Consider the following 21,485-nt stretch of genomic DNA (forward strand, 5'->3'; position numbering starts at 1 on the left):
TCTTCTTGTAAACAGACCCACTTGCTGCACGTCGACTGAACACATGTGAAGCGCGTGACAGATGCGATGATGAAATGAGGCCTAGTTATCTTGCGCTTGAAGCGTAGTTGTCTACGCTAGAGGTGGTCATATGCAAACGACTGCTACGTCACTTCGTACCGTGACGTCACTTCATACCATGGATCCAGAACGAGCTGTATTTAGAGCTTGATTAAATAAATGATTCGTTTATAATGGGAAGGACGTCTTAAGCTATGAAACTTGCAGGACGTTTTAATGGTACAAACTAAGACCTCTTATATACCAAAAGATCAAGGCAAATTTGGTTTCTCATGTCATGACCCCTTTAATTCTTGGAGACTTTCATTTATGTGACTGAATATCTACCTACTCTTAAGCAATATGTGGACTGTCCCACTCATTTAAACTGGACTATTGATCGATTGTATTACATAGTATTTCAAATTTTGAAAGATAGATTCAGAAGATATTGTCTGAAACTAAAACTGAAAATTTCCCCAAATAACAAGCTCTCAATAACAAGGCCAGTCATTTGACTTCCACTGTGGCGTCTTTACTAGATCCACTCCAGTTCACATATAAGATAGACAGAGAGACTAATGATGCTGTGCTGACCCTGCTTAATATAGTTACTAAACATCTTATGCATCACAAAGGATATGCCAGGGTTTTATTCATAGATTTTAGCTCAGCTTTCAGTTCAATGAAGACACACATTCTCCTGAAAATGCTGATTGATCTCAATATTAATACAGGGTTATTGGTCCACAACGCTGCGTGATTTGCGTGATAACTTTAAGTTTATAATAATGTGGTGATCACCAGCACATCACAGATGCTTACAATTAATTTAACACTTTTAAAAAAAGTTAGACAAAAACCCTGTATTTGATATTCACATACCAGTTTGAGTGAGGTCAGTGTTTCTCCTCTTCAGCTCAGTGTTTTCCTGCTCCAGCTCAGTGTTTCTCCTCTTCTGCTCAGTGTTTCTCCTCTTCTGCTCAGTGTTTTCCTGCTCCAGCTCAGTGTTTCTCCTCTTCTGCTCAGTGTTTTCCTGCTCCAGCTCAGTGTTTCTCCTCTTCTGCTCAGTGTTTCTCCTCTTCTGCTCAGTGTTTTTCTGCTCCAGGTCAGTGTTTCTCCTCTTCAGCTCAGTGTTTTCCTGCTCCAGGTCAGTGTTTCTCCTCTTCTGCTCAGTGTTTTCCTGCTCCAGCTCAGTGTTTCTCCTCTTCTGCTCAGTGTTTTCCTGCTCCAGGTCAGTGTTTCTCCTCCTCTGCTCAGTGTTTTCCTGCTCCAGGTCAGTGTTTCTCCTCTTCTGCTCAGTGTTTTCCTGCTCCAGCTCAGTGTTTCTCCTCTTCTGCTCAGTGTTTTCCTGATCCAGCTCAGTGTTTCTCCTCTTCTGCTCAGTGTTTTCCTGCTCCAGCTCAGTGTTTCTCCTCTTCAGCTCAGTGTTTTCCTGCTCCAGCTCTTTAATGAGATCTTCAGCCTGTTTCTCTGCTGCTTTCTGCTGTTCCTCCATCATCAGCAGCTCAGACTGACACCTCTAAAAGGAGCGGATCAGATGAGTGAAGAGCTCATTATAAACCAATTATGACACGGCTAATCTCTTGTCTTGTCATGGTGAGCGTGTGATCAGTGTTGGGAAGGATACTTTCAAACCATATTTCATTACAGAATACAGAATACATGCCCCAAAATGTAATTTGTAACGTATTCCGTTACGTTACTCAATCTGAGTAACGTATTCTGAATACTTGGATTACTTCCACATTGAATTGCATTTTATAAGTGTAGGAATGCGGAATGCGGTGCGGTGATGCGTTCATGTAACGGGTGGCGCTGCCAATAAAAGCTGTCACAAAGAACCGGCAAAAGTAATGATTATGAATATGTCAAATATAGCAAGGATATATTTTAATTGTTTATTAATAAACAAGTGTTTTCTGTGTCAGTGTCGGCTGCAAAGATTAATTTGACAATGCTGATTCACGATCTTCGCAGTAGTGAACGCGGCAGAGAGAAATGCACATTTCATACGGATTACATAAGCAGAGAGCAGTCTGTTTTCTTTCATTTTGAATAGTTCTGTTTAAAAGTAGACATGTCTGTGGGGCAAGTATAACCTTATATGCCAAGTTTCGGTTCATTTATGAGATGAGCTCCAGTTCACCCCCCCGGTGCCTCCGTGTCGTGATTATTGTCTGCTATTACTTCTTATTTATTAAATCCAGGCAATTGGTTGATGAAACATTTATTAAAATTAAGATACAATTAATACAAAACGAAATTCACTTTAAAGACAGGCTTTGTGCTTTGAGGTCTCTGTGAAAGTTTTAAAGCAGTCTTTTAGTGCCGCTTTCAGAGCGGTCACGCCCGTAACATTGTTTTTTCCTCATAAATGCGAACATGAAAAATTTAATTAAATTAATATTTTATGTGGAGAGACAACCCTTCTTCATCTGGTGGGTAGTATTATTTTTGGTTTGCGCAGTGTAATTCAAAGTACTAAAAATATAGATTTTTTTTGTGTCACGCATGTGTATTTCCCTCATATTAAATATAAAACACATGTGTAGACAGATATTTTTCTAATGTCTGGACTCCTTTATTAAGGGAGTATGGATATATAAACAGACGTTTCAATATATTGGTATTAAATGCATTTTCTGAGAATTTCTATTTCAAGATTTGACAGCAAAGGTCACGTCCATAACGCTGGAATAGCGCAATTTTAAAGTATTTATTTTTTGGTGTAAGTCTACGTATTTTATAATGTTAACTTCAAATAATACTTATAGTAATTTAAAGATGTGGTAGCATTGGATCTGGAGGGGAAGGATAACATGGGAGTTGGAAGGGGTGCCTTCTCACACCGTGACACAGGTTCGTGGATCTGAGTGTCTCGATTTCGGTTTCATATCGCATATCGTTACAGCCCTGGTAGCTACCTGATACAACTATGCTTCTTCAGGTTGGATGTGGAGTCTTTGGACATTGAAAGGAGGTTGGTTGCTGGCAAGCAGAGGTTGCACTGCACAGTTATATTTCGTTCTCCCTTCTCTTTCTTTAATGTGAAATGCTTTTTGAATTTCCAAGATAGAAACGCATTCTTGCCCTGGCTCTGTTGTTCCGGCTCTATCTCTACCTCTAGCTCCCGCTGCTCCTCTTCCGACTCCATTGTGACTGACCACGCAAACCGTGCAATTTTTCGTTTTCATATTGGGGCTTCTGGGAAATGCTTGGAGTTGCCTTAATTTATTTAGAGAGTGAATAAACTTGTGAAACAGAGAAGTATCGTCATGTAATCCATTGATTTCAACAATTGTATTCTAAATACCAACTATTTAAATTGTAACTGTAACGGAATACAGTTACTCATAATTTGTATTCTGAATACCTAACGCCGGTATTGTATTCCGTTACTCCCCAACACTGCGTGTGATTCCCTTTCAGTCGGTCACTCCTGACGTCACGTTAGTGACCGACGAATAGGAATCTCGCTAGAGAGGCCAATCTACTTCGAGTGTAACTAAAACGAGCCAATTCACATCTCAATGCGATAATTGCTATCAGCTGCGCTGCATCGCGGCACGAGCATATAATGAGCAGAAGGTGCATCGCATCTTAAGTTTTTTGCTGAGGAGCCGAGCCGGTGAACTGAACCAGTGGGGCACAGCAGATATAGCGATGGGACGTGACATGAAGCGCGAGGTCTGTTGCGGTATGAAGTTCGTGTACCACCCTTGTGAAGTTCCTTCAGTGCCTTGGCCTGATGGACCTGCGACAACGCCATGGTGTGTATGGTAGAGGCGACCTTGCTGGTTACACTCGAAGTAGATTGGCCTCTCTAGCGAGATTCCTATTCGTCGGTCACTAACGTGATGTCAAGAGTGACCGACTGAAAGGGAACCACAGGCTCACCATGACAAGACAAGAGAATAGCAGTGTCAAGCTTGGTTCATACTGGCCTGCAAAAATGACATAATCACGGTGTGGGCGGGCGGTCGTGTGTGTTGAGAGCACGAGACCCCATTTTGTGGTGTGGTTTGCACGGCATTGTTTGTAACTTTGTAAAAAAAAAAATTAACTTTACCCTTACAAAGATGCACGACTTCAAACCGATTCTATCCGAGCAGGTACGTTGTCTACCATCAGACACCCAGTTTGTCCAAATGAATTGCTTACATTTACATAATGAGCCTACAATAGCAGAAATAAATCTTTTTAATGAAAACAAAGATATGTTTAAGAAAATATTTAAGAGATTGTTGTTTAATTTAGTTTTATTCATATGTTCTCATATCCATATATTTTGTTCTAATGTCACAAGTAATAATCTCAAGGTTTACTGCTTTGCACGATTCTTTTGTAGAGTGGTTTTGATGAAGTGTACTAAAATAAACAACGGCTGAATCCGAAATCGCCCCCTAAACCCTCAATCACTATTGCCTAGATTAGTCCACTAATACATTTCTCTTGGAGTAAATGAAAACTAGTGAGTGAATTCAGACAGCCGTTGAGCGTAAATCGGTTGTACACATTATTGCAGTGTATAATGTGGGATTGAATTGGTGTACTCGATAACGTTTGGTTTCAGATACAACTACAAATGGCTGTCCCCTCAAATAGGGCCCTTCTTAAAGGGATACTCCACTTTAAAATGAAAATTCTGTCATCATATACTCACCCTCATGTTGTTTCAAACCTGTATGAATTTCTGTCTTCTGCTGAACAGAAAGGAAGATATTTAGAAGAATGTCAGTAACCAGACAGTTTCTGGTCTCATTCAAGTATATGATGACAGAATTTTCATTTTAAAGTGGAGTATCCCTTTAATAGTGCCATATTTGAGGGTATAGGGGGCGATTTCAAATTTATATACTGTCTATGATCGTAACGTGTGTATCTTACTACTTCTCACCACTGTGTCCTGATGGTTTAGAGGACAATTACTCCCAGTCACACCCTGTCGTTTCAAAGAATATTACAAAGGCGAGCGCATCAAGTACAAACGCCTCGTCTGTTTGGGGAGAAGTGTGCGGAGCCAGCGGAGGCTCGCGCTGCAGAGCCAGGCCAAACTATAAACAAGGCTTCTGAGTTCTCTCATCAAATCCCCTAATAAACAGACCGAAGTGACAGAACACTGACACTGTTTTAATGACCAACAGTAATATCAAGTGATGCAAACCAATTTTATTTTTTGGTGAAATTTTCAGTTACGTGTGATTTATGTAATTCATTGACTGTGAGGAGACTAGAAGACTAGATTTTTTCAGTTTTGAATATTCAACAGATTAGGTATATGAATACGACTGAATAGGTGCATATTTAAAAATATATACATATATTATTTGCAAACAGTAACAAAAAACTTTATTCTTTTACTGCTCTTTTTTATATTTTTGTTTTCCCCTAATTTAAATATTTTATTTATTTATTTTAACCTCCAACTGAACTGCTGAGACCATCACATTGTTCAAGAAGCAGCTGAAGACACACTTAACCGCAAGTACCAAACCACACACTCCTAAACCAATGCACTTACACACACTCTCGCATACTCACGGTATATTGTTTAGGCAAGATGATCAGTGTTGCTACCAACAGGACACCCAGACCAATAATCATCCAGTTTGAAATGTGGACAGTTCGAGACGAAGTAAGGAAACAATCAATGGAGGCGCGAGTCTGCAAAAAGAAGAAGATTCAGTTCAAGCAACACTTCTCGAAGAAAGATCGCAAAGCTTGTGATAAGTTGTGGCTCAAAGTGCAAGAACACAAATGATTTTAATCATTTTTTTCCACTCACTTTTCTCTGCTCTGAGCGCGTGATCTCTTGAATCTTCTTCATTCTGTCCTGGATCATCTACATACAGAGAAAAACACAGACACATTTATCACTGAATTTAGCGTTAAATTTTCTGACAAAACAATTCTTATTTGAATAATAAATGTTAGACCTCATGAATTAAATGGCTTTTATACATATGGCTTTTAGTCCATGTCTGTCAGTTTTGAAGGTAATATATTGCATTCTCAAAAATTGACTAAATTAACTTTTACCTGATTTAGGATGCATTTCACAGTGTGTTTAAAGTGTTTTGTCTGTAACTCTTTACCTTCTTCTCTCGACTCTCCTCCTCTATAGGAACAGTGTTGTGAGTCCTGTGTTCTCCTTCAGTGCAGGACAGACAAACACACGTCTGGTCATCTCTGCAGAACAGCTCCAGAGGTCTCTTGTGTTTCTGGCATATATAATCCTCCAGATTTTCCACAGCGTTGATCAGTGTGTGTTTCTTTAGACGTGGGACACTGAGATGAGGCTCCAGATGAGTCTCACAGTAAGAGCTTTGACACGTCAGGCAGGTCTTCACTGCTTTCTGCTTTCTTTCACCACAGAAGTCACAGAACACCTCAGATTCTTGATTAAGCTTCTTAAAGTGTTGCACAAGCTTTCCGAGTATAGTATTAATCTTGAGATCAGGTCTTCTGCTGAATTTTTCGTTACAGAGTGGACAGAAGCAGATCGGTGAGTTCGGCCAGCACTTTCTCAGGCAGGTTCTGCAGAAGTTGTGTCCACATGGAGTGGTGACTGGATCAGTGAACACTTTCAGACAGATGGAGCACTGGAGCTCCTCATTTAGTGCTGGACCACTGGAGGATGCCATGGCTGAAAAGATAAGTAATGTCAATATATCTTCTACATTGCTGAAGAGAGCAATTTTGATAATTATATGTACTGAGTAAATTAGGCCATGGATCTTGCATGTTAAATACCTGTAGAAAAAAACTGAAGAAACGTACTCGGTTACTAACGTAACCTCGGTTCTCTCTAGAAGAGGGAACGAGTACTGCGTAAGATTATCTTACGCTAGGGGAAAATCCTTTTTCCGCAAGATATTGAAGCCAAAAATTATAATTATAATTTATAATTAAAAATTATAAAATTGTAATAATGCAAAACGCGTTGCGGCAGCATACAGACATAGGCGAGGCAGCTCGCGCGCCTATTGGCTGTTCTGCGGCAACTGCAGCAGCCTATCGAGCGAGGCCTGGCGTGACACCAGACCCAATGAGGGTGCTTCGCGCCCACTGCGTCACATCCCGCCGAAACGGGCGTGGTCTAGGCCTATAAATACCGCTCGCAGGCAGCTATTATCCGTTTTTTTCATCATAGAAGCAACCAGAGCGTGCGCATGCACGGCAAGATACGCAGTACTCGTTCCCTCTTCTAGAGAGAACCGAGGTTACGTTAGTAACCGAGTACGTTCTCTTACGAGAGGTCTCTCGTACTGCGTAAGATTATCTTACGCTAGGGGACCCAATGCAAAACGCCGTGCATGCTGAGATCTGACACCAAAGACCCAAGGGCAAAAGCCCGGGGTTCATATAGTGCACAATCACCCAGGGAACTCACAGGGAGTCCGGGAAGAGGGAAGGGCGAAGCCGCACTCTTCCACATATGGCAGCGTCGCTCAGACACAAATTTCATCATACAGACAGGGCGGGGTACGGCCTGAACTGATGGGGAAATGTGGGTCTTACACAGTTTGCCCAGGCACATCTTGTGCTACTGCTTTTCACTGTCGATCATCGAGCTGTGCTCAGTATACACAGCATTCTGAGCTGATAGCATCAGGTCAGATAATACTGGTTAACTAGACCGACAGCAGCCTGGCCTGTAGGGCGGGAACCTCTAGGTTGTAAAACCTTATAAATGTAGACGGGGAGGCCCAGCCCGCCGCCGTACAAATATCTTGTAAGGCAATCCCACTCGACCAGGCCCACGAAGAGGCCATGCCTCTCGTGGAGTGCGCTCTTGACACCCAACGGGCACTGCATGCCCTTGGAGGTGTATGCTAGCGCTATAGCATCAACTATCCATCTGGATAGGCTCTGTTTCTACGCGGCTAGTCCCTTAGAACGCCCGCTGAACGAAACAAAGAGCTGCTCTGTCTGTCTGAAAACAGACGAGCGAGACACATAAGCTCGTAATGCCCTGACTGGGCAAAGGAGGCCCGCGTCTCTTTCCTCATCAGGGACCGGTAGGGCTGACAGGGAGATGACCTGCGCCCTAAACGGTGTGTTGAGGGATTTTGGAACATAACCGTGCTTAGGTTTGAGTATAACTTTTGAGTCATTAGGCCCAAATTCCATGCACGTCGCGCTCACAGAGAGCGCGTTTAAGTCCCCTATGCGCTTCACTGAAGCGAGAGCCAGCGGAAACACAGTCTTGAAAGACAGATGTTTCAGATCAATCGTCTGTAAAGGCTCGAATGGTCCACCTTTCATGGCTTCCAGCACCGTAGAAAGGTCCCATGCGGGGACTGAGGGAGGTCTGGGAGGATTCAGTCTCTTAGCCCCTCTAAGGCAGCGGATGACTAAATCGTTCCTTCCTATTGACTGACCAAGCGTTGTTCTTGAGAACGCTGCTATAGCCGCCACATAAACTTTGAGCGTGGAAGGGGTCCTGCCCTTATCCAACAGCTCTTGTAGGAAGGAAAGCACCTCCGTCACTCCACAGTCTGTGGGTGACACGCCACGGGCTGTGCACCAGCCCGAAAACACTGACCATTTCGAGGAGTAGAGCCGTCTCGTAGACGGAGCCCTAGCCTGTGTGATCGTGTTTAATACTCCCTTAGGGAGTTCAACATGTACCCGTTGATGGCCCAGACATGAAGGGACCACAATTCCGGGTGAGGATGCCAGATCGAGCCGTGGGCCTGAGAGAGGAGGTCTCTCCTCACTGGCACTGGCCACGGGGCAGTGCTCGCTAGCTGCATCACAACTGGGAACCAAGGTTGGTTTTCCCAGAACGGTGCTACAAGCAGTACTGAGCATCCTTCTTCCCTGATCCGTTCTATCACCTGAGGCAGGAGAGAGACGGGGGGGAAAGCATAGAGCGGGCGGCGGGGCCATACATGAGCCAGCGCGTCCCTGCCCTTGGAGAAAATTTCCGGGCAGTGAGCGTTTTCTTGAGACGCGAACAGGTCTACTTCCGCTCTGCCGAATATCTTCCACAGCAGTTGGACTGTCTGTGGGTGTAGAGACCATTCGCCTGCCGCAATCTGTTCCTGGACAGTCTGTCTGGTCCTATGTTTAGGAGCCCTGGCACGTGCGCTGCTCTCAGCGAGCGCAGGTTGCGCTGAGCCCATACCAGGAGGCGTTCTGCTAGCCTGTACAGGTTCCTGGACCTGAGGCCGCCCTGGCGATTTATGTAGGACACCACAGACATGTTGTCCGAACGGACCAGGACGTGGTGTCCTTTTATTTGGGGACAAAAACGCGTCAGCGCGTTGTCTACTGCTAGCATTTCGAGGCAGTTTATGTGCAGGAGCTTCTCCCGTTCTGACCACTGGCCGAAGAACGGTCTGCCCTCGAGCAGCGCTCCCCATCCCGAGGTGGATGCGTCCGTGGACACCCCTTTCACCCTCGGGGAAGTCCCCAGGCTTACACCTGATTGGTACCAGTCGTCCGCTCTCCAAGGTTTCAGAGCTATGACGCACTTCTGATTGACCTTGAGGCGAAGCAGACCGGATGCCCACGCTTGCCGTGGGACTCGCGCTTTCAGCCAAAACTGCAGCGGGCACATGCGGAGCAGGCCCAGCTGGAGCACTGATGATGCTGAGGCCATGAGACCCAGCATCTTCTGAAATTTCTTGAGCGGGACAGATGCGCCGCAGCAGAACGAGTTCGCTGTACGCTGAATGTCTACCGCGCGCTGTGGTGATAGTCACGCTATCATGGACAGCGAGTCCAACTCTGTGCCCAGGAAAGATATCGTCTGACTGGGGGACAGAGAGCTCTTTGTCCAATTGACACTGAGACCCAAATTCTCGAGGTGATCGAGTAAAATGGTCGTGTGTTCTATGAGCACTGAGCGAGATTGCGCTAGAATCAGCCAATCGTCCAAATAGATCAGTACTCGCACGCCCCTCATCCTGATATCGCCTGTGACGTGACGGTATCTGTATTTGAAAATACGCGTCTTTCAGATCTATTGACACAAACCAATCTCCTTGGCGAACCTGCGCGAGGATTTTTCTGGTCGTGAGCATCCTGAACTGTCGCTTCACAAGCACTCTGTTCAGTTGCCTTAGATCTAGTATGGGTCTGAGACCCCCGTCTTTTTTCGGTACCAGGCAGTATCTGCTGTATAGCCCTCCTTCGCTCTGAACTTGAGAGAGAGGCTCAACGGCCCCTTTGCTAAATAGTTTCGCCACTTCGGCTCGAAGTAAATGTGCTTCTTCTGTTTTTACCGTGGTCTCGACGCGCGCCGTATAGCGGCGAGGGCGTCGGCGAAACTGCAGCGAATAGCCTCTTTTATAATGTTTAGCACCCACTTCGAAACCCCAGGCAGCTTTGCCCATGCATCTGCATGAATAGCTAGGGGTTGAATACGAAGCGTGCTCCGTTCGCTCAGCGATGGAGAGGCTTCGGTGTGCTGTAACACAAGCGTCGCGCTCGTGACATTTGAGGCAGGGGCGCGCTGATAACAGCCGGCAGATTGCCCGCGCTCGACTCCTCTGCGGCGGTCAACCGAGAGAGGGAGGGCTGGGCGAGTCCCGTAGGAACTGTCATGTCTGTGGATGTGGGCGCGGGATAGCGGGCACATTTACCACACCGAAAGCATTGTTCGCTTGAGTGAAGCGAATGCACATTGGTTTCGTTTTTACAGAAACCGTGAGACATGCATAACGTAGTGTTTGTGGGCACTGGGTAGTGGGCACATTTACCACGTTTGATGCGCAATCGATCTGAGTCGATTTTATGTGCGCGAGCCCTGTGTGACGGGCTGTGCTTGTGTGTAGAGATGGGCACTGGGCAGTGGGCATTCTTTCTACACATAAAACACCATCGGCCGTGGCCGGGACACCAGAAAATTCACTCTTATGGGATTTATCTGGGTAGCCGTAAAAGCGGCGTTTGTGTGCAGGCAAGCGTGCTGCGTCGCCGACTTGTTTACTGCAGAATACACTGGAACAGTCACATTTACTGGAACTGAACGAGCGAGAAGTTGCCATAGAAACAGAGAGCGTCAACATGCTGGCGTTTATGTGCAGGCCTGCGTGCATTAAAACAGGCTCGTTCACTGCAATATTGACATTTCCAGTCGCCTGAATTTCAGAGGGGAATAAGAAATGTATGAGAAATGGAGGTCGGTCCGTCCGCGGCAGGACCAGAAAACCTCTCTTTTCTCCTTACGCCAGTGACGCACGGAAAACCATAGAAACGGTGTTCGGGTGCAGGCGAGCGGGTTGTACAACACGCTCGTTGGCTGCAAAATACACATCTGCAGTCGCCTTTTCAGGGAACTGACAGAGCGAGCATTGACGGCATAATTTTATCTGCCGGTAGACCCGGGATCGAACGTGGGTATCTCGCGTGCAAAAACTGAGAGTCTGCCACTGAGCCACAGGGGAAGACACATGGTGATTCAGTTAGCGCGAGTATTATCCGAGAGCGTCAACGTGCTGGCTCAACGTTCGTTTGCAGGCATGCGTGTATTACAACAGGCTTGCTCACTGCAATATAGACATTTCCAGTTGCCCGAACTTCAGAGGGGAATGAGAAATGTCTGAGGAATGGAGGTCGGTCCGTCCGCAGCGGGACCGGAAACACTCTCTTTCCTCCTTATGCCAGTGGGGAGGAGCAGTCTCGGAGAAGGCTGCCAGGTAAGTCCTAAGAGTCACCATAGGCAGTAGCTAGCTCGCAGTGAGGGCAGTCGCCGTCAGTGAGCGCGAGAGCTGCGTGATCCTCAGGAAAGGGACGTCTTGAAAAAGACGCCCGGCTCTTTTAGTGCAATGAGAGTGTGTATCGCGGCGGCGAGCACACACACATACATAAACACAGTAGCAAAGAAAGGATATAATGCCGGAAAGCGCAGCAGGAAGGCAAGGAAGGCGGCGCAGCCAGCGACTTCAGTGACTCGTCCCGCTGAAGGTGCTCTCTCTCAGACGGCGCGGCTTCTTCTCCAGCTCCAGCGATGCGTGTGCTTCGCTTGAAGGATGAAAAAATCGGATAATAGCTGCCTGCGAGCGGTATTTATAGGCCTAGACCACGCCCGTTTCGGCGGGATGTGACGCAGCGGGCGCGAAGCACCCTCATTGGGTCTGGCATTACGCCAGGCCTCGCTCGATAGGCTGCTGCAGTTGCCGCAGAACAGCCAATAGGCGCGCGAGCTGCCTCGCCTATGTCTGTATGCTGCCGCAACGCGTTTTGCATTATTACAAAATTAAGGATAATTTTTGGCTTCAATATCTCGCGGAAAAAGTATTTTCCCCTAGCGTAAGATAATCTTACGCAGTACGAGAGACCTCTCGTAAGAGAACCAAATACAGAAACTAAACTAGGGAAAAAACTAGAAACTAAGAGCCACACTACAGCAAATGTAACAGGTTTTTACAACAACATTTTAATACCATCCAGGGCTCCAGACTAACTTTTTGCCATGGTTGCACTGGTGCGCCTAACTTTTTTATTTAGGTGCACCAGCACAAAATTTGGGTGCATCCAAATATTTCCTCGGCTTGCGTGACCTTTAACGCCACAATTTCAAGGTCACCTTTTTATCACGCTCTATATACATTCATATATATTATGTAAATGATTTTAAACAAGAATAAGTTGTAGGTAAATACTTTTTTTTTTTTTTTGAAGCACAATTATACTGTATATACAAATAAAAATATTTTTTAAATAATAATGTTTAAAGTGCTTCACTGAGCTGCCAAACTAACTATTTTGAGTCTCTAGCTCAGGCGTGGTAGGCTCTACCTCCGTCTCTGAGACGGATGCCATCTCCGATGAAGGACCAGGGCTTGGCATCTCACCAGGGACTGGGGAGACTGGAGGCTGAAGTAGCTCCATGTCTGGGCTGTTGTCGGAGCATTGACAGGGGAGTCGGGTTTTAACAGTATTCCTATACTCTTACTGATACTGTTTTCTTATTGGTTCTTTTTGTTATATATATATATATATATATATATATTAAACAAAGATAAACAATAGATAAACAAAAGATAAACAATTAAACAAAGATACACATTATATAGGCCTACACAGGGCTTTAATTTCAGGAAGGTGTCCTAACATTACTGTTCAGGTATGGTCTAAAAAGAAATCTAATCAAATGTAAAATAACACTGCATAATTTATCATAAATAGATGAATGCTTATTAAAGCTGAAGTTATTCTTTCAAGAGCTGTGAGTGATTTTTTTCTTGTTTGATTCACAGTAATGGCGCAATCGTCAGCGTGTTTATTAGACTGCGGCCCTTTTAAGACCGAGTGCAGATCTAATAGGCTACTGATGCACCATATTCTCCCAACTATTTCTATAACTACATAGCCTAGAAATCTAGACGCACACTAGTGGCAGCAAAATGTATTTTGCACCCAGGGTAGTCTAGCAACTCTCCATTGACTTTCGAGCTGCAAAAACCTAAATTGGGTCAGGCCAATCACATCATGTATAGAGTAGGCGGGGCGGGCTTAACATAATGACGACAGAGTTGCAACGGTTCCCTGCTACTTGAAAACAAAGAATGGCTGCTGGCGAACAGTCTTTCGAATCGGCTTTGGCCGCGACTCTGGAGGACTTGGAGGAGTTAAGTTTTTCTTTGAGAAAAGAGCAAAGAACGGCACTTAAGTCATTCTTAAAAAAGGAAGATGTGTTCGTAGTTTTGCCGGACAGATTCAAAAGTTGAATCTATCAACTAACGTTAGCAACTAACGTTAACTCTGCTGGGAAAACGCTCTGGTTGGTTGAAGCGCTGTCCTATTGCGTGCAGCGGGAATTTGAAAGACAGCCGTTTATCCCGCCCCTCGGATTAAAGCTACGTTCACACTACACGCGACCAAGCGACGCGATACCATTCATTTTCAATGGGGAGCGGGCGACTTCCGGTGACACGCGCAGTCGCGACCGTTGGTGACTGGATGGGGCGTGTCTGGCGACGCGACAAAGTTGAGAAATGTTTAACTTTATGCAAATTAAGAGCGACTTTCGGGAGCGACAACCAAGGAGTGAAGTCAGTGGAGCACACGTGATCCGTCACTCTTCAGTGCTGCGTCAGACCGAGGCAAGATGAATGAGAAGTTTATTTTAGCAGTCCGAAACTGTCCAATAATGTATGATATGTCTCCGTGTACATACAGTGGTACTCGCCGTGCTGACTCCGAGTCTGGATGGTTTCGTGAACTCAGAAAGACCAGTATTTGCCCATTTGCTGCAGTTAAATAGCCGTGATAGCACAGGGCACTCGCTGTTTCTCATTCATCTTTAATATTATGCATTTAATGTACTGATTCCATTTATATTTAGACTTTTCCTTCCAAAATGTTAGCTTGTAGCGGCAAGAAAACAGATTTGTTGTCTACAACATGGAGTAACATCCGTGAATGTCACTCACAAACATTACTAGGCAACCAGTAGTGGGAACGCCCACTAAAGACCTCACCGCCAGCCACTGGCGACATGCAGCGACAAAGTCGCTTGTAGTGTGAACGGGGCTTAAGCTGTGTCTATGGTGAGTTGCCAGACCTAACATCTTGATGTAGGTTTGGCTTGCCAGGCTAATAACTACGTCCATTTAAGACATAAACCCCTGGTTTCACAGACAGGGCTTAAGACTAGAATGTAAGTCTGAGCTGTTTCCACTGAAATAAACTTGCACTGACTGATCTTAAAAATATATCAGTGCCTTTTTAGTTTCAAGATGCACATCGGTAATGTTTTTTTTTCTAAGCATGTTTATAAAAATTACTTAAATGTCCTAATTGATCTATGGTCTAATCCTGGCTTAGTCTAAGCCCTGTCTGTGAAACCGGGCCAAACTGTTTTTAGTGAATCTCCAAGCCGGTCATTTTGACATACTTTTGTGTACATTTGATCGTTTAGACGCGCACATGAAACCTAAAGTATAATTTGCTTGTCTCGGTCTGTTTCGGAGCGCGCGCCGCCTTGCGAACAGCATATCTTGCTCAGATTTTTGTGCTTTTAATAGCTCTTTTAATTATTTAACGCGTCCCGAAATTTAGCAACAGTAGCTAGACTGCATTTTACAACAATCACCGATCGTGCTGATTCTGTCGTTAAGTTTGAGTTTTAGGGAGAAATGACAGCGTAATGCTGCGAAGGGAAGAAGTAGCGCTAGACAGAATGCGGCTATAGTTTTTAATTATAATGATATATAGTAATTATAATGAACTATAGTTTTTAGCTATAATTTAATATTTTACCTCAATATAGGCTATTATTTTTTATAATCTTTGGAAACCGAAATCTAAAATAAAATCAGACTAATATCACAGACCTTAAGTGTAACCAGGCTACGTTTGAATGTTTAATTCTGTCCTCCGTCGTCACTCATTAAGCAGGGCTGTATGTTGTGGGAGCTGTGGCACCGCGTGAGAGAAGAGTGTGAGTTCCCATGAGTGTGAGTTCCGTCAAAGGAGAACAAACGCTTAGTTCGTGGAGAGGCAGCGGATGCGAGGACGTTACGTGCACCGGTGCGACCTAGGAAAATTTTTAGTCGCACCTTATCAAAATTTGGTCGCACTAGAGCCCTGCCATCATAAGATCTTTTATAAAAGACAACACAGAAAATGAGTGGAATTGTAATTTTTCAAACAAATAACTTACTAAATAAACATCTGTAAACACCAATTTCTGTTTGAAGTTATGATTTTCACTTGTTTATTCTGTATGCAGTTCAAATACTTCCTGATTCTGATATGTGTTGCATAAACACAGACTTTCATTTTACAAACGTTCTTGTACTGCATCATGCTATTAAACTAGTGAACTTACATTTCCATCGCTTACCTGTGAGTGAATGTCAGATTTGATCGTTAATTTCAGGGTTTCGGAAAATGTTGTTTGAAGAAGCTTCCAGCTCATCTGTTCAGTTTCACTTTCACTGAGGTCTTTACACACGTGCAGTGATGTCATATACTGTAGCTCCGCCCATAATCATAAATATGAAACTGTTCCTAATCCATCCATGATGAGTGAGTAAACAGTGTAAGAAACTTTTAGAATACGTGTAGGTTTGTCCTTAGTTTTTTGTCCTAGTAGTTTTTCCTTAATTTTTTTAAGAGAGCAATGGCAAATATCAAGTTATCACAGTTTATACAATTGAAGTTTGTTTGAAAAGACACATAAACATATGATTCAGTGTAATTTGCCTTTATTTCCTGGATCGGTAAAACAATAAAACAAAGGCTTTCTAGTAGCTAAAAATAAATTATGAAGGCGTGGTAAAAAAAAAAAAAAAAAAAGTAGTTTTTAAAATCAACCCCATAGAGATAAAATGCTGACCGTTGTCTGGCCACTGTACGAGTGCACACTCACGTCACCATCCTGAAGCGCGAATCTCAGCCATTTAAATTTAAACACATATTTTGGAAATCTGATTTTACCCGCTGGCAAAACCACTAAAGAAAGAGCTCACAGGAGGATAAAACATATATCTAAACATATTTCAAATATGCTAACAGTCACTATAGTGTGAAGTGCTTTTTGTTTGCCGGTGTGTTTGTTTGCCGGTGTGTGAGGCTCAGTGTGGATATGAAGAGATGAAGGGTGTTTTCTGGTCCATATACTGCCAATAGGTGGCGCTAATGCACTGTTTAGTGGTTTAACCCAAGGGGCAACATTCTAATCTGAAAAATGAAGCCTACCTGGAAGTGCGAAAAACTGCAATACATCGAAAATCCGCTAGAGGGAGGTCCCAAAAGGGAGCAAATGTCCATAGACCCCCATGTTAAAATGTCTGTTTTCACAGCATAAATTCATGTTTTTACAGGTTGGTCCCATGGACTTTTATTGTATTTTTCGATAGGTTCCGAGTGCCTGACAACTGTGAGGGGGTGAATTTTTTTCTAACTCGTTAGTTTAGATCGTATTTAGATATAAAATGTATGACAAATAAGGGCGTGGTTAACTTTGATTGACAGCTTGATTGATAGCTGAGCATAGGCTGCGCCGAGTGGAATTCCTGATATTTGACATCTCGGCCATGATCTGACACAACACATCATACCACCTCTGTATCCTTTCTGAACATTTGTATTGAAATATGGTACATAAAATGGGTTGCTCTGCTATAAACTGCACTAACCGACACTGTAGGAGGACTTCGCTCCAGTTTTTCCGGTAAGTGACAATCCACTACTATTTCACGTAACTAGTGAGCACTATTTAGCATCAATGTTTGTGGGCAGTGGCACTGCAACAGTTAGCATGTATTTTAACTTATACGTTTCATATACTAGTATTTAACCGAAGCTGCAGTTTGTGAAATTAAACATTTCTCGTTGTTAGTGTGTTTTTTAGTTAGCTTAGACAGCCATTATGAAAGTATAAGTAGCCTAAAAGGTATAAGAAGCCATAAAACGATTTGCCAGGGGAACAAATTATAGATTAATGAGATCAAAGATCGTCCATTAGATGTAGCCTTCACAAGACGAATTATATCCCATGTTTAACCACTCCACTAGACTAGAGACATCAACCAGCGGCAAACGTCAGCAACACTAGCCGAGGTAAGACTGTTCCAGGGGGGATACATAGCGTTGAGCGCCCGGTGATCCCTTGGATCTCACAACTCCGCAAACGTCAGATAAAAATGTTAAATAGACGCTATCTGTATAAACAAACAACATATTTGAGATTAAAACAACTACATTCTCGACTGAAAAACTCTTAAAACTACATTTCGTGACACAATAACAGTAGTATTTTTCAATTTCGCGGTCTTTCTCCTCTCCTATTGACGCAACTTGAGATTATAGCAGCGGGATTTAGCATTCTACATAAAGCTACCACATAATAACACAAAAACAGCTCGGACGTTAGCCCGGACCAGAGCCATAGAGAGAAATTCTCTCTATGGCTCTGGCCCGGACTCATCACACCGGCTCAGTCTCACACAAAGCCTGCCCTTTTACCCATATATGGATTGGCCAGAAGGTGGGTGGGGTTAGGATTTCCCAAGGTTTTACAAGATGGCGCTGCCCATACCCCCCATAAACGGCCTCAAAACAGTTCTTCAGAAAGTCTATGGGTGACGTCACAGACGCTTTGTCCATATTTTTTACAGTCTCTGGTTAAATGTAGATAATATATGTCTATCCATCCTGGATATTGATAGTTTCATCACAGAAATCTGTCAGCTGATGAAAGAGAAGGCGTCACTGGAGGTAAAGATGATGGAGAGAAACCAGTAACTAAAGGGATCGAGAGGTTTGTACATGATAAAGATTCACTTCATCCTTAAATACCTGAATTACCTGAAACTCTGTTTGTTTTTCTTTCTCCGTTTTTTTCTTTCTTTCTGCTGACTTATGAACTAATCAAATTGATTCATTGATTCAATTCTCACAATTCAAATATCTTGATATGACTGCAGATTCTGACTGCAATGTTTATATATAAAATAAACGTGATTTAGTGTCAATATTACCAGAACAACGAGAAGCTTCCAGACATTAGAATGGCTCCATGGTCTAAGATAGATACTGCTATTTTGACATATCTTTCATATAAATTGAACATCGCTGTGATTCTGTGTTCCTCAGGAGCTGGAAGAGGTTTGAGTGTGTGTGACTGATGGACAGGATTCAGTGGAGCGTCAGAGATCAACTTTCTGAACACACACAGATCCAGAGACACACAGGACTCACTTTACTCTGTTACACTGACGCTCAGGAGAGAGAGAGAGAGTGTGTGTGTGTGTGTGTGTGTGTGTGACAGTCATGTGGATCCACCGATCAAACCTGCACAGAGTCTCTGGGTTCAGACTGTAACGCTGGAGAACAGCAGATGCTGCAGACGCCACTGAAGATGATGATGATGAAGATGAGGATAGAAACCACAGCTGAGGAAGAACAGAGCGATGAGGATGATTATATTCCATCAGGTCTGTTTCTTCATTTTATTACTTTTTCATAATATTTTACATTTTTAATTACAGAACCTGTAACAAGAAAGATGGTTTCTCTTGAGTCAAAGACAACAATTTTAAAGAAGGCTAAAAAGTGTGATTTTTATTGTAGCTTCAAAAGTTCTCAGTCCCCTTTTAACATGTGCACTTTTTATTTGTGATAATATTTTAAGCTACAGCAGATCTGCAAGTGAACTGACTCTGTGTTATGAAGCGCAGACATTTAACAACACATAACTAGTGATATCTAGTGTTATCTAGACACAGCACGTACTCAGTGTTATTCTGCCTAACTCAAGCCACATCTACTGCCTTCTGCCATCTCTCACATTTCAAAATTAATACAATTAATAAACACAGACGAATATAAATGATGCCTACGTATGAGTTTCTTTACAAAATCTATAACTTCCCAGAGAAGATGTGAGATGATTTGCAGTGCTAAAATGAATGCGCTCACACACTGTAAAACGAGACGTAAAAACACATTTCATGGCATCTCTATCTTTGCTTAAGATTCACTTATTGGGTGACAGTAAAGTGCAATGTTTTTTGAGGAGAAGAATCTGTAGGTTTATCGAGCTAAGATTTGAGTATTGTTTTTGTTTGTATTTTTGTTTTACATTTACATTTATGCATTTGGCAGACGCTTTTATCCAAAGCTTACATTGCATTTCAAGGTACACATTTACATTCTTATCAGGTCTTGCTTTCCCTGGGAAACGAACCCATGACCTTAATGGCGAATCTGTAGGTTTATCGAGCTAAGATTTGAGTATTTTTATTTTTTAGGTTAAATCTTTTTAAATAACTGCAAACACGTACACATTGGGACTTTTATAAGCGGGTAAAGTATTCGTTAGTCTTCATCATAGAATTTATGAAATTCTTGTAACAAACTAGAAACGATTCTAGTGCCGGTAAAATCATAGAAAAGAAAGAAAGCTCGCATGAGGATAAAACATGCTTAAACATACAGGAAATAGATATGCTCCTGAAATCAGCTGAGAATGAACACTGGAGAGAAGCCGCACACAATCTGTGTCGGAGGAGTTTAGCACGTGAGGAAATCAGTTTTACATGATCGTTCACACTGGAGCGAAGCCGTTCACGGGCCGTCAGTGTGGCGTTTCACTCAGATAGAGTCACGCTTTTTAATATCATTGTGCCTCGATCACGGTTCTCTGTTCCTCTTTTAAAATGAATGCGCTGTCGATATCTTCTATAACAGATGCGATGGCGGAATCTACACATCTCAATTATCCAGCGGCAGCCATCTTTGTTGTAAACGAATTCAACCCAAGCGCTCTTTGGTGACGTGGATGATTACGTTACTGTTGATCATCTGTCCATCATCGTATAAAGCCCGCCCTGACAATTTGATCTGTCCAAACAGCTCTGGTTCGAGCATAGTTGATAGATCTCCACAACAGATCAGGGCTGGGTTTCCCGAAACCTTCTTAACGCTACGTCGTTCTTAAGTTACACCTTAAGCTGTACCTTATCGTTAATACGTGTTTCCCGAAACGTTCTTAGGTAAGTGTACCTTCTGTAAGTCATACGTTCGGAAGGTTGGTCTGGACCACTCTTAGCTTTACCTTATCACTGTTGCAGGTCTATATGAATATAATTCTGAAGTTTTAATACACACAGACAGTGTTCATTTAGGCTAATTCAAGTGTTTTCATGCAAAGAATAAAATCGTCAATCTCACTGATTGTTGTTAGAATTTTAATTATATTATTATTATATATTATATTATTAATTTAATAAAAGAGCGCTTTTAAAGGCCAGTGAAAGCATAGGCTACTGTCAGTTAAGTCCTATTCGGACGCTAATATTGTTTCTCATGGGCTCGTCCGGTATTTTAAACATTTACAGGGGTGAGTCAGTGATTTTAGTGCCGTCCGAATCCATAATATCAGTGTTTTTTCTCACCCAACCCGTGTAAAACAAAACCTCTGGCTGTGTGCTTTCTTGTGTTCTGTGTGAGCTTATGAGTTCTCAGTCAGATTTGGTCAGTGCTCACAAACACACACACACACACACACACACACACACACACACACACACACACACACACACACACACACACACACACACACACACACACACACACATAATTCATAAAAACAGCTTTAATTAACATTTTAATGAAGACATTCCAGATTCAGTTTGTTCAGGATCGAGTTTAAGATCTCAGATTCTAGTTTTTAATGAGTGCTATTTCTAATTAAACAGTTCTAACTACAGCTTTTTCAAAAACACATTCATTGGTCATTACTGGCATCCCATATATACTCCCATACCATACCATCTTCTTCCGCTTATCCCATATATACTCAGTTTCCAAATTCAATTTACTACATTCAGGTCCTTTTCAGACTGAATTGTAAATTTGTTAAAGATGTATTCTAGTTAAATATAATTTATACTATATTGTTATGATTTGACTTATCCATCAGGTTGTAAAACAAAAGAAACAATACATATAAATGGTAACATTGGGAAACAGAT

The 21,485-nt window shown here is 43.0% G+C and overlaps 1 protein-coding gene across 1 annotated transcript in view; it reads right to left on the minus strand.

Annotated features, from left to right (window-relative positions):
- Positions 1–15,947, minus strand: part of LOC308703255 (uncharacterized protein) — a gene marked incomplete at its 3' end in the record, with an annotated part of 60,719 nt that extends 44,772 nt beyond the window's left edge. Inside the window, exons 1-5 of the mRNA XM_081386576.1 lie at positions 15,848–15,947; positions 6,138–6,688; positions 5,828–5,884; positions 5,584–5,706; positions 925–1,561 (exon numbers count right to left, since the gene is read on the minus strand). Coding sequence (XP_081242702.1) covers positions 925–1,561; positions 5,584–5,706; positions 5,828–5,884; positions 6,138–6,686 — 1,366 coding nt within the window. The 5' untranslated portion in view covers positions 6,687–6,688; positions 15,848–15,947. The remainder of the gene's footprint in view (positions 1–924; positions 1,562–5,583; positions 5,707–5,827; positions 5,885–6,137; positions 6,689–15,847) is intronic.
- Positions 15,948–21,485: the final 5,538 nt, after the last annotated feature.

The sequence above is a fragment of the Scardinius erythrophthalmus genome (assembly GCF_964197995.2).
Source record: "Scardinius erythrophthalmus genome assembly, chromosome: 15".
Taxonomy (NCBI): Eukaryota; Metazoa; Chordata; class Actinopteri; order Cypriniformes; family Leuciscidae; genus Scardinius; species Scardinius erythrophthalmus.